Genomic DNA, 13,711 nt, shown 5'->3' with positions numbered 1-13,711 from the left:
GCTGTTTGCTAAATCACATCAATGTGAGTGAGGTGAGGGGATAAAATTACACCTCTCCACAGAGTGGAAGGGGTCATAGAGCCTACTAAAGTTTGGGGTCACGTGACCTCTTCTACCTTTAGTAGGATAAGAGAGAGGAAGAGTGAAAATGGCAGATCTGGTGTCGGAAAAAACCGCCACCACCCCTTTTTGGATACATTTCGGCTTTAGAACCAACGAGAAAGGGGAACCCAAGGATTTAACAGAGGTCATTTGCCGAAGGCAATAACAGCAAAAGGCAATATATACAATGTGCCCTCCTACCTCAGGGTACACCAGGCTCTGAACTACGCAGGCCTCAGGACCTGGGGCCAACACAGTCTCCATCACAGCTGACAATTATTAGGTCTTTTTCAAAACTATCCAAATACAAAAAGCAAAGCACCCAGTGGTAGAGGTGCACAGACGGCGGTAGAGGTGCACAGACGGCGGTGCACAGACGGCGGTAGAGGTGCACAGACGCTTTTACCAAAAACATAGCGGAATAAATGGTTTCCTTCCACAGGGTGGAAAAGAAGACTTCAAGGACATGATTAACAGACTCCCAGTAGACTACGAGCTGCCTGGGAGGAAATACTCTTCAAACTTCAGAGTCAAGCCTCCCGGGTGGCGCAGTGGTTAAGGGCGCTGTACTGCAGTGCCAGCTGTGCCATCAAAGACTCTGGGTTCGCGCCCAGGCTCTGTCGTAACCGGCCGCAACCGGGAGATCCGTTTCATTATTTTGATGGTGTTTAAACCAGTTGGATGTGCTATTTGTTATTGTTACTGTCCTATTTTGATATGGCAGCTACTGGCCTTTCGAAAGGCTGCTTATATCTTGTGTTGCTCAATTATGCGCAATATTCTATGCTGAACAAATCTTGTTGGAATTTACAGTGAGCTACAAAAGTATTGGGCCAGTGAATTATACACTACTGTTCAAAAGTTTAGAGTCACTTAGAAATGTCCTTGTTTTTAAAAGAAAAGCACATTTAACATCAAATTGGTCAGAAATACAGTGTCGACATTGAGAAACAGATGCCTCCAAGTCCTCGACTGGTAGCTTCATTAAATAGTACCCACAAAACACCAGTCTCAACTTCAACAGTGAAGAGGTGACTCCGGGATGCTGGCCTTCTAGGCAGAGTTGCAAAGAAAAAGCCATATCTCAGACTGGTCAATAAAAAGAAAAGACTAAGATTGTGTTCTTTTGCCTATCTTAGTCTTTTCTTTTTTTTATTGGCCAGTCTGAGATATGGCTTTTTTTTTGCAACTCTGCCTAGAAGGCCAGCATCCCGGAGTAGCTTCTTCACGGTTGATTTTGAGACTGGTGTTCTGCGGATACAATTTAATGAAGCTGCCAGTTGTGAGGCGTCTGTTTCTCAAACTTGACACTAATGTACTGGTCTTCTTGTGCAGTTGTGCACTGGGGCCTCCCACTCCTCTTTCTATTCTGGTTAGAGACAGTTTGCGCTGTTCTGTGAAGGGAGTAGTACACAGTGCTGTACGAGATCTTCAGTTTCTTGGTAATTCCTCGCATGGAATAGCCTTAGTTTCTCAAAACAAGAATAGACTGACGAGTTTCAGAAGAAAGCTCTTTGTTTCTGGCCATTTTGAGCCTGTAATCAAACCTACAAATGCTGACGCTCCAGACAGAACTAGTCTAAAGGAGGCCATTTTAATTGCTGCTTTAATTAGCACAACAGTTTTCAGCTGTGCTAACATATTTGCAAAAGGGTTTTCTAGTGATCAATTAGCCTTTTAAAATGATAAACTTGGATTAGCTAACACAATGTGCCATTGGAACACAGGAGTGATGGTTGCTGATAATGGTCCTCTGTATGCATAGGTAGATATTCCATAAAAGAAATCTGCCCGTCTCCAGCTACAATAGACATTTACAACATTAACAATGTCTACACTGTATTTCTGAACAATTTGATGTTATTTTAATGGACAAAAAATGTGCTCGACTTTCAAAAACAAGGACATTTCTAAGTGACCCCAAACTTTAGAACGTTAGTGTATATTTGTCTCTGTACTCCAGCACTTTGGATTTTAAATGATACAATGACTATAAGGTTAAAGTGCAGACCGAGGGTATTTTCATCCATAACATTTAGAAATTACAGCACTTTTTGTACATAGTCTCCCCCCCATTTTAGGGGACCAAAAGTGTTGGGCCAAATTCACTTGTGTATTGTAGCAGTCAAAAGTTAAGTATTTGGTCCCATATTAACAGCACAATGTCTTCAAGCTTGTGACTACAAATTTGTTTGGATGCATTTGTTGTTTGTTTTGGTTGTGTTCCAGATAAATTTGTGCCAATATAAACACTTATCCATTAATGCGGATGCTACCGTGATTACAGATAACCGTGAATGAATTGTGAGTAAAGCGCTGGAGTACTGAGCCAAAACAACAAACATGTGTCCTTATCTCAATCCTTGTGGAGCTTACTGTGTGTTCTAATTATAAACTGGATGGTTCAAGCCCTGAATGCTGATGGGCTGAAAGCCAATACTACGGGTATAACAACACAATCCTTGTGGAGCTCACTGTGTGTTCTAATTATAAACTGGATGGTTCAAGCCCTGAATGCTGATGGGCTGAAAGCCAATACTACGGGTATAACAACACAATCCTTGTGGAGCTCACTGTGTGTTCTAATTATAAACTGGATGGTTCAAGCCCTGAATGCTGATGGGCTGAAAGCCAATACTACGGGTATAACAACACAATCCTTGTGGAGCTCACTGTGTATTCTAATTATGAACTGGATGGTTCAAGCCCTGAATGCTGATGGGCTGAAAGCCAATACTACGGGTATAACAACACAATCCTTGTGGAGCTCACTGTGTGTTCTAATTATAAACTGGATGGTTCAAGCCCTGAATGCTGATGGGCTGAAAGCCAATACTACGGGTATGACAACACAATAATTTTTACTGCTCTAATTCCGTTGGTAACCAGTTTATAATAGCAACAAGGCACCTCTGGGGTTTGTGGTATATGGCCAATATACCAAGGTGAAGGGTTGTTTGTATTTAATAAACGCAATTCTATGCTCTTCGTTCATTTGTTGGCATGAGTTAACGCCTCGAGTCCCATGCCATCATATAGTTATATTGCTTCCAAAATTAACGTTTTATAAGAAAGCTGAGATGGTTTAACTGACTGATTACTGTGTTCATTATTGAAGAATGTTGAGCATTAACCTGCATATTGAGTTGGATTATAAGGCTAAATGGTAGGCTACAAGCAACAGGCATGGATGTGGTTGATGGGAAAGTGAACCATAATGGAAGAATTAGTATTCTATCCAAATTACAAATACAATGCTGCCTAACTGTGGCGAGATTGTTGTTGCACATTGTGTTGAAGAGAATGTGTGAACCCTAATTTACCTAACAACTAGGCCTAGAAAAGTTAAGTCCCGCCACAGTTTTGGCACGTACATGAAGGCAGGCAGGCAGCATTGTAAGCGCAACACATGAACGCAAGGCACTGATGAACACATGCACCCCCCATACACACACACGTAAGAAATGGTGTGCCGTACCTTGGATAGGGGTGATGTACACAGGGCAAGGTTTGACCTCATGGGGTACCAGTGACCGGGACAACTTCTCTCTGTCAAAGAATGAGTAGTCCAGCTTCAGGGGCACTGGAGGGAACACCTGTGTGATGGAGGAAGCACAAATCAAACATTGAAATTATGAACCATCTCCAACTCGCTAATTAACGTCTGCTGCATGGAGGAGCATGGATTAGGAGCCAAATGGAAATAAACAGGCCTTAACGGGAAGTGACCTGAAACTCATATTGCCAAACCCTTTCGTTAGGGTTTGCACCAATGAATACACTCCTGTTGAGATGTGTCAATGGGAAAGGGGAGGGGGGGGGGTCTAGGTAGGGTACAGTAGCTAGGGGGGTTACCTGGGTGTAGCGGAGGGCTGGGTGGGCCCCCTGCACTGAAGTTATGGACAGGGGAAGCCCCTCCAGCGTCCACAGCTTCCTACTTAGATCATCATATGACTGAACCACCTTCAGACTCTCCTCCTCACCAGTACTGCACACCTGGCAAACACACACACAGAGCTTTAACAGGTTTCAGATGTCAAAGTTTGTATGGAGGGGGTCATCAACCCAGAGTAAGATGCACTACTACAGAAAACTCAGAACTACCTCACGTCCCACTTTGATGACATCATCCAGCATCCCTCCAATGTATCTCACACAGGATTCTGGTATATCTGCATGACTGAGGAGAAGAGAAAGGAGCCTCTCTTAAACCTGCTTCTAACAGATCTTCCCATACAGCCAACACAACATCATACAAGGAAAAGATGGTGGAGTGGAGAGTTGTCAAAGAGGCTTTGTGTGGATGCAAGCATTTTGATGAAGAGCTCAGCCTACTCCTTCCTTGTAGTATAGGAGAGGGTTTATTTATTTCACCTTTATTTAACCAGGTAGGCCAGCTGAGAACAAGTTCTCATTTGCAACTGCGACCCGGCCAAGATAAAGCAAACCAGTGCGACAAAAACAACACAGAGTTATACATGGGATAAACAAACGTACAGTCAATGACACAATAGAAAAATCTATATATAGTGTGTGCAAATGTAGTAAGATTAAGGAGGTAAGGCAATAAATAGGCCATAGTGGCGAAATAATTGCTAAATTGTAATTAAACACTGGAGTGATAGATGTGCAAGTATAGATACTGGGGTGCAAAGGAGCAAAAAAAATAATAACAATATGGGGATGAGGTAGTTGGGTTGGCTATTTACAGATGGGCTGTGTACAGGTGCAATGATCGGTAAGCTGCTCAGTGATTCTTGCAATTCGTTCCGGTCATTGGCAGCAGAGAACTGGAAGGAAAGGCGGCCAAAGGGGGGACTGACTTTCGGGTTGACCAGTGAAATATACCTGCTGGAGCGCGTACTATGGGTGGGTGCTGCTATGGTGACCAGTGAGCTGAGACAAGGTGTCGCTTTACCATGCAAAGACTTATATATGACCTGGAGCCAGTGGATTTGGCGACGAATATCAAGCAAGGGCCAGCCAACGAGCGCATACAGGTCGCAGTGGTGGGTAGTATATGAGGCTTTGGTGATAAAACAGATGGCACTGTGATAGACTGCGTCCAATTTGCTGAGTGTTGCAGGCTATTTTGTAAATGACATTGCCGAAGTCAAGGATCGGTAGGATAGTCAGTTTTACGAGGGTGTTAGGCAGCATGAGTGAAGGATGCTTTGTTGCGAAATAGGAAGCCGATTCTAGATTTAACTTTGGATTGAATATGCTTAATGTGAGTCTGGAAGGAGAGTTTACAGTCTAACCAGACACCTAGGTATTTGTAGTTGTCCACATATTCTAAGTCAGAACTGTCCAGGGTAGTGATTCTAAATGGGTGGGCGGGGGCAGCGATAGGTTGAAGAGCATGCATTTAGTTTTACTTGTATTTAAGAGCAATTCGAGGCCACGGAAGGAGAGTTGTATGGCATTGAAGCTCGTCTGGAGGGTAGTTAACACAGTCTCCAAAGAAGGGCCAGAATACAGAATAGTGTCGTCTGCGTAGAGGTGGATCAGAAAATTACCAGCAGCAAGAGCGACATCATTGAAATATACAGAGAAAAGAGCCGGCCCGAGAACTGAACCCTGTGGCACCCCCATGGAGACTGCCAAAGGTCCGGACAACAGGCCCTCCGATTTGACACTGAACACTGTCTGAGAAGTAGTTGGTGAACCAGGCGAGGCAGTCATTTGAGAAACCAAGGATGTTGAGTCTGCCGATCAGAATGCGGTGATTGACAGAGTCGAAAGCCTTGGCCGGGTCAATGAAGACAGCTGCACAGTACTGTCTTTTATCGATGGTGGTTATGATATCGTTTAGGACATTGAGCGTGGCTGAGGTGCAGCCATGACCAGCTCGGAAACCAGATTGCATAGCAGAGAAGGTACGGTGGGATTCGAAATGGTCGGTGATCTGTTTGTTAACTTGGCTTTCGAAGATAAGATAGATAGATATAGGTCTGTAACAGTTTGGTTCTAGAGTGTCTCCCCCTTTAAAGAGGGGGATGACCACAGCAGCTTTCCAATCTTTAGACATCTCAGACGATACGAAAGAGAGGTTGAACAGACTCGTAATAGGGGTTGCAACAATTGCGGCGGATCATTTTAGAAAGAGGGTGCAGATTGTCTAGCGCAGCTGATTTGTAGGGATACAGATTTTGCAGCGCTTTCAGAACATCAGCTATCTGGATTTGGGTGAAGGAGAAATGGAGGCGGCTTGGGCTAGTTGCTGTGGGTGGTGCAGAGCTGTTTACCGGGGTAGGGGTAGCCAGGTGGAAGAATGGCCAGCCGTAGAAAATTGCTTATCGAAATTCTCGATTATTGTAGATTTATCAGTGGTGACAGTGTTTCCTTGCCTCAGTGCAGTGGGCAGCTGGGCAGAGGTGCTCTTAATCTCCATGGACTTTACAGTATCCCAGAACTTTTGTAGTTTGTGCTACAGGATGCTAATTTCTTTTTGAAAAAGCTAGCCTTTGCTTTCCTAACTGTCTGTGTATATTGGTTCCTAACTTCCCTGAAAATTAGCATTTCGCGGGTGCTATTTGATGCTAATGCAGTACGCCACAGGATGTTTTTAAGCTGGTCAAGGGCAGTCAGGCCTGGAGAGAACCAAGGGCTATATCTGTTCTTAGTTCTACATTTTTTGAAAGGGGCATGCTTATTTAAGATGGTGAGGAAAGCACTTTTAAAGAATAACCAGGCATCCTCTACTGACGGAATGAGGTCATTATCCTTCCAGGATACCCGGGCCAGGCCGATTAGAAAGGCCTACTCACTGAAGTGTTTAGGGAGCATTTGACAGTGATAAGCGTGGTCGTTTGACCACGGACCCATAACGCACGCAGGCAATGAGTCAGTGATCGCTGAGATCCTGGTTGAAGACAGCGGAGGTGTATTTAGAGGGCAGGTTGGTCAGGATGTTATCTATGAGGGTGCCCATGTTTACGGATTTAGGGCTGTACCTGGTAGGTTCCTTGATAATTTGTGTGAGATTGAGGGCATCTAGCTTAGATTGTAGGACGGCTGGGGTGTTAAGCATATCCCAGTTTAGGTCACCTAACAGTACAAACTCTGAAGATAGATGGGGGGCAATTATTCACATATGGTGTCAAGGGCACAGCTGGGGGCGGTCTATAACAAGCAGCAACAGTGAGAGACTTGTTTCTGGAAAGGTGGATTTTTAAAAGTAGATGCTCGAACTGTTTGGGCAAAGACCTGGATAGCATCACAGAACTCTGCAGGCTAACTCCACCCCCTTTGGCAGTTCCACCTTGACAGAAATGTTGTAGTTGGGGATGGAAATTTCAGAATTTTTTGTCTTCCTAAGCCAGGATTCAGGCACAACTAGGACATCAGGGTTGGCAGAGTGTGCTAAAGCAGTGAATAAAACTTTAGGGGAATCGGAGTGGAACTGAGGGCTCCAGGGCCTGGTTTAACCTCTACATCACCAGAGGAGGAGTAGGATAAGGGTATGGCTAAAGTCTATAAGAACTGGTTGTCTAGTGTGTTTGGAACAGAGAATAAAAGGAATAGATTTCTGGGCGTGGTAGAACAGATTCAGGGCATAATGTACAGACATTGGTATGGTAGGATGTAAGTACAGTGGAGGTAAACCTAGGCATTGAGTGACCATGAGGTTTTGTCTCTGGAGGCAGCAATTAAGCCAGGTGAGGTCTCCGCATGTGTGTAGGGTGGGAAAAAAGAGCTATCTAAGGCATTTTGAGTGGGACTGGGGACTCTACAGTGAAATAAAACAATAAGAACTAGATGAGACAGCAGCAGGCAAGGCATATTGACATTGGAGAGGCATAAAGCAATCGCAGGTGTTGATCAGGAGAGCTAAGACAACAACGGGTAAATGGCAATTAAATGGGCAGAGCGGGTCAGTTAGGTACATACAGGACCTGTGTTCGAGGCTGGGGCCAACAGGTAAACAAAAGGGTAGTGATCCCAAACTGGATGCAGTCTATCACAGTGCCATCCGTTTTGTCACCAAAGACCCATATACTACCCACACTGCAACCTGTACGCTCTCGTCGGCTGGCCCTCGCTACATATTCGTCGCCAGACCCACTGGCTCAAGGTCATATATAAGTCTTTGCTAGGTATAGCGACGCCTTGTCTCAACTCACTGGTCACCATAATACCCACCTGTAGCATGCGCTCCAGCAGGTATATATCACTGGTCATCCCCAAAGCCACCACCTACTTTGGCCGCCTTTCCTTCCAGTTCTTTGCTTCCAACGACTCGAACGAATTGCAAGTTGGAGACTTATGTCTCCCTCACTAACTTTAAGCATCAGCTGTCTGAGCAGCTAACTGATCGCTGCAGCTGTACACAGCACACCTGTAAAAAGCCCATCCAATCTACCTACCTAATCCCCATATTGTTTTTATTTACTTTTTTGCACACCAGTATTTCTACTTGCACATCATCATCTGCACATCTATCACTCCAGTGTTAATTTGCTAAGTTGTAATTACTTCACTACCGTGGCCTATTTATTGCCTAACCTCCTCACGCCATTTGCACACACTGTATTTATACTTTCTATTGTGTTATTGACTGTATGTTTGTTTATTCCATGTGTAACTCTGTGTTTGTGTCGCACTGCTATGCTTTATCTTGGCCAGGTTGCAGTTGTAAATGAGAACTTGTTCTCAACTGGCCAACCTGGTTAAATAAGGTGAAATAAAATAAAAATTCTTAATTAAACCGACTGATACAGGGTCAGATCTTTATCCATCCCCAAAATGGTTGTGGTTAGGATTAGAGGTAGGATGATCTGATTCTAGATCTGTGCTTAGGAGTGGTGAGGTACGTACAGCTGCAGCAGGTGGGTGATGAGCTGGCGTGGGACCAGTCTCTTCTGACAGGTGGTCTCTCCTTCCCACACCACAGCCTCCGTGATGTCACCATCCTGGAACCGACGCAGCTCAGAGCGAGACCCCCACAGCTGCCTGAACTCCTCAGCCTGCACAAACACACACAGCAGTGCAAATGACACACAACTGCATGACACATTTGAAAACATGGTATTAATTGTTAACACAGAAACACAAAGAGAGAAATAGACACAGACCTTGGGACTATCGGCTGGGGGTCCTCTCTCCAGTACAGAGGCCGCCTGTTCTGGGTTGAGCAGCAGGCCAAAGGACAGGGGTGGCTGGGCGTTGTGCTTCGGAGCATCACTCTCCACAGGCCACTGCCATAGCAAACATACACTGTTACACACACCAACCAGACTACCCATTAGGAACGTTATCAAGTAAACAGTTCTCTCTAAACGTACTGGACCAGTCCGTCCCAGTCAACAGACCTGAATTACACACACAACCCGTCTCAACCACACACACACATTTTACAAAGTGAAACACAAACCATTCAGTACTATTTAACATACGGAAATCAAAGAAAGCAGGAGAATGCTCACCTCGGGGTCAGGGGTCAGTGAGTGGGTGAGGAGGCGGACTCTTTGGCCCAGTCCTCGTTGCAGGAGGGAGAGGATGAAGGGGAGTGCGGTGAGGACGTAGTTTCCACTGTGGTCCATGAGTTCACTGAGGAGGTTGAGTTTCTTACAGCAGCACTGCAGCTTGACCAGCTCACACAGCCTGATGACAGAGACACACAGGAGAGGAGAACAAACAGAATATGGGGGAGGGAGGGGTCAAAGTTAATACAAGAGGAGAGAACAATAAGTGTGTGTGCACTAGTGTGTGTTCCAAACAAGGCCTTACTGGAAGACATGGTCACTGGTCCTGATCATGGGCTTGGGGGTCATGAGTAGGGCATGGAATCCATCCACGGTGGGGTCGTCCCAAAACTGCAGCGACAGAGAAGCCTCGTGCTGCACCTGAGAGCCAAACAAGCTACAGTCAACCAATCAGAGGGCATGTTACTGCCATCCAGCCAATCTCAATGCACCTTGCCACAGGGAACTCACCTGTTTGTAGGTGCAGGCTGTCATGTCAGCACACATGTTGAGGTGTCCAGAGGGGTCGACAAAAACAACCTGGAAAGCAGTGTGGAACTCGGCGAGAGAGGGCTGAGGGAGGGAACGAAAGAAAACAAGGGGGAGAAGAACATGTGATTATGATCCACAATGGAGAAAACAGAAAAGCACTCCTATTACTAAAGAAAAAGCCCCTTCAAAAAATAGCTTCTTGTATTTGTTTCATTAGTCCATTGTTGATTTGTCCCAAAATGTTTTGCATGTCAGAAATCGAGTTTAAGAGATACAATTCAAAATACAGAAATACAGCCGGTATGATGCATTTTGCATCACATGATGATCATACCAGCTGTACTTCAAAAGTTATACAACTTGAAAACTTGATTGCTGACATGAAAAACATTTTGGGACTATATCAACAAAGGACTAATGGAAAACAAATGCCAAAAGATGGCATTTTCCTTTAAAGTCATTTGGACTAGTCCTGCCTCACCGCAGTTGAATCTGGGCCTTTGGCTAGGGTAATTCCATTCTCTGTCAGGTCGTTGAAAGCTGAGATTGAGAAGAAAGCGATGACAATGAGACCGGCTCTAAACAGAGTAGTGATGAGATCAACACCAAACACTTTGCAATAACACCAGGTATGGTATTTATGGTACATGCAATGTTACTCCAACAGTAGGAGTAGACTGACAGGTAGGAGATGAGACCTCATGCATCTTACCCAGGAAATGCAGGCTGTTGCGGAGCAGCTGGTAGGCTGTCATGGTGTTGCTGACTCGGTGGCAGGAGAGGAGGTATGCCAGCAGCATGGAGCCAAGGAATCCACTGAAACACCCAACGCCCTGGGGGAAGAAAAAGAGTAGTTTAAACACTAGGTTCATTCAGCCCAGTAAAACTCTTGATAGAGAGGGAGCGGGTGGTGGTGCAGGGGCCCATACCTGGTCCAGCTCCCTCTGTCTGAGCCACACTTTGAGCAGTGCCACTCCCTCTGCAAAGGCGGCACACTGGGAGCTCACAGCGGTCAGGAACTGCAGGTGGGCCCTGGGTAGCATGTCCCCAAGAACAGAGCTGTTGTAGTGGGGAGTGGGCGGCTCACTTGTCGCTGCACAAAAATACAGACAGAAAAGGAATGGATGAGAACGTGGACTTAAGTCTGATTTAAAAGGTGAAGAATCTATCCAATGCACAGCTGTAATTCAGGTTAGTGTACCATCTCCCTCAACAAGGAACACTCATCTCGTTTAAGAATCAGTTTCCATTAACATCCTAAATCAGAAGAGACCTGTATTTTTGGAAACAATATATCAAAGCTGCTTGGTTTGAGTTGAGGCCCTCACCTGGCTGAGAGCTCCCCAGGCCAGTATACCAGTCGGTGCGGATGTTGTTCCTCTGGGGGTGGAAGCGACTGGGCTTGAAGAAGCCCGGTGGAGGGCAGGCGTGGAGTCGCACGGTGAAACTGGAGGAGTCTTTGCCTGGAAAAGGGGCCATTTCATTTAATCATTACTGACACACACAAAACAATATGTTGTGAATAGGTACATGAACAAGTAGTGAATAGGTGCTTGCCGACAACCATATGAGTTGCATGCTAAATCCAACCAAGCTAGGCTTTGAGTTAAGGAACACCGTGAAAAAAGGTTTAAGCTCTACAAGACTTGGCCTTAGAATAAACCAACTGTTCAATCAAACAAATGTATTCACAAAGCCCTTTGAACATCAGCCGATGTCACAAAGTGCTAAACAGAAACCCAGCCTAAAACCTCAAAAAGCAAGCTATGCAGATGTAGAAGCACTGTGGCCATCCCACCCTTCTGTGACAGATGCTAGGTACCTGGAGGGGAAAGCAACAGGATAGGACGGAGGCGGTTGCCATGGAGACATGAGTACCGCATGGCCCCGATGGCGGGAGAGGCAGCAAGATGTTGTGCCAGTCCTGCCAGGTAAATCGCCCTCTTCCGTGGGTACCTCTGGTTTAAGGCATCTTTAGGGTGCAGGACATCCTGAAGATAATACATGAATAGACGTATGTTGTTATTTCTGTTGTACGACCAAATGTTGACTCTTATTGTTCAGAGTGAACAGTGTGGCGTTACGTACAGCAGGAATAGCGACTGCCAGATCAACTGAAATGCCTGGTTTGGTGCAGGTGCCCAGTGGGTAGCTGCCTATGATGGTAACAGATATGGGCGGTGCCATGTGAAACTTGCCCTTGGCTGCCTTTGGCACCAAGACAAAGGGGACCTTCACCCCTCCTGACAACCATGACAAGTCACTTAGCTGGGGAAAAAGCAAGAGAGAGATCAATGGCATCAATGGCAAACATTTTGGAGATCATTGAGGTCAGACCAAATACAACAAGTTCCCACTATTTCTAATCCCTTGGAACCACCGTATCACTGACATACCTCCATGTCAGAAGTCTGTGGTACAGTCTGGAGCTGCTCAGTGACACTCTGGACAAAAGAGTCAATCAGCTGCTTCCTGCGCTCACTCAGGGAAACCTCCTTCAGCAGCTCCTCCATCTGTTGGCATTGGCAGGGAGACAGAGGGAGATTAACAAATATATATGTATTTGCATGCATGGGACCATTGAGACTGCTGTCATGTTGCTAAGTGGCCGTGTGGTCCCCCCTTCATCAGAAATACTGGAATGTAGGCGTGTGTGTACACACACAAACACACAATGTCAATGTTCTTGAAAACGATTAATTTGTGAATGAACCACCGACCTCCACCCATACCTAACCCCCGTCTCACCTGCATCTTGAGCAGGCTGCAGTGGAACAGGCTCTCGGCCTCCTTGAGCTGGTTTAGTTCATCTGCGGTGGGAGGTTTGTAGAGATCACCGCGCGACAGCTTCACGGGACGGAGGAGCCCGTTCTGGACCACCTCGGGCTTACCCCTTTTGGCCCTGGTCGGGCCCTCATCTTCCTCATCGTGCGAAGACTCTGATTGCTCCATCTTTGAAACGTGAGAATCATGTGTAACGTTAACACACATATCAGAATATGTTGTAGTGCGAGATCTAGCTAGTAAACTAACTAGCATCAAATTGGCTGCATGGTGGATATAAAGGCATGGGCTAGCTATAGTTGGCTAGATAAATTGGACTAGCTACAGAAACTCGTCATAACTCAAATTCCGACAACCTTTCAAATACTAACGTTATCTGTAATACTAAGAGAATAGATATTGTCTCCGCGAGCTAATGTTACCGTTACGTTAGCCACACGTGAAGAGTTACAGTACACATGTAATGTGCGATGCTAACGTTAGCTGGCAGCTAATTACTAGTACTAATCGTCATTGCCTCATGCTAAAATGAAAAAGTTCACACTATATAATGTAAGTTACCTGCTCCTTGGCTGTTGCTTTCATCTTTTATTTATTCACTGGTTGTTCAATAGGCAATCGTTTTATTTCCATGCATATGACAACTTTTAGTTGTCGGCACAATTCTCACGTGTGGACAGGATCAGTCAGACGCTAGCGCATTACGACACACAAATGTGTGTTACGATTGGGTAATTTCCGTTTAACTCCGCCCTTCTAACTCAAGATGCGTTGCATGAGCATACACAGAAGGATGCAGAGGAAGAGAGGCCCAACTTGGGTGGAAAACCTTTCTCCCTCCAGCAGGTGGCGAATTTTTTCGCCAA

At 45.5% G+C, this 13,711-nt stretch overlaps 1 protein-coding gene across 1 annotated transcript in view; it reads right to left on the bottom strand.

Moving 5' to 3' along the window:
* LOC135519582 (nucleolar protein 6-like) overlaps nt 1-13,599 on the bottom strand; it is a 28,978-nt gene extending 15,379 nt beyond the window's left edge. Inside the window, exons 1-17 of the mRNA XM_064944848.1 lie at nt 13,407-13,599; nt 12,810-13,013; nt 12,458-12,574; nt 12,150-12,329; nt 11,884-12,052; nt 11,390-11,524; nt 10,991-11,154; nt 10,774-10,894; nt 10,543-10,601; nt 10,041-10,142; nt 9,835-9,950; nt 9,531-9,708; nt 9,180-9,302; nt 8,923-9,071; nt 4,207-4,282; nt 3,958-4,098; nt 3,581-3,698 (exon numbers count right to left, since the gene is read on the bottom strand). Of these exons, the coding sequence (XP_064800920.1) occupies nt 3,581-3,698; nt 3,958-4,098; nt 4,207-4,282; nt 8,923-9,071; nt 9,180-9,302; nt 9,531-9,708; nt 9,835-9,950; nt 10,041-10,142; nt 10,543-10,601; nt 10,774-10,894; nt 10,991-11,154; nt 11,390-11,524; nt 11,884-12,052; nt 12,150-12,329; nt 12,458-12,574; nt 12,810-13,013; nt 13,407-13,430 (2,176 nt within the window). The 5' untranslated portion in view covers nt 13,431-13,599. The remainder of the gene's footprint in view (nt 1-3,580; nt 3,699-3,957; nt 4,099-4,206; nt 4,283-8,922; nt 9,072-9,179; nt 9,303-9,530; nt 9,709-9,834; nt 9,951-10,040; nt 10,143-10,542; nt 10,602-10,773; nt 10,895-10,990; nt 11,155-11,389; nt 11,525-11,883; nt 12,053-12,149; nt 12,330-12,457; nt 12,575-12,809; nt 13,014-13,406) is intronic.
* Between the last annotated feature and the right edge of the window lie 112 nt (nt 13,600-13,711).

This window comes from Oncorhynchus masou, chromosome 1, assembly GCF_036934945.1.
Source record: "Oncorhynchus masou masou isolate Uvic2021 chromosome 1, UVic_Omas_1.1, whole genome shotgun sequence".
Taxonomy (NCBI): domain Eukaryota; kingdom Metazoa; phylum Chordata; class Actinopteri; order Salmoniformes; family Salmonidae; genus Oncorhynchus; species Oncorhynchus masou.
Note: the sequence above shows the minus strand (reverse complement) of the source record. Positions and strands in the feature narration are given on the sequence as shown.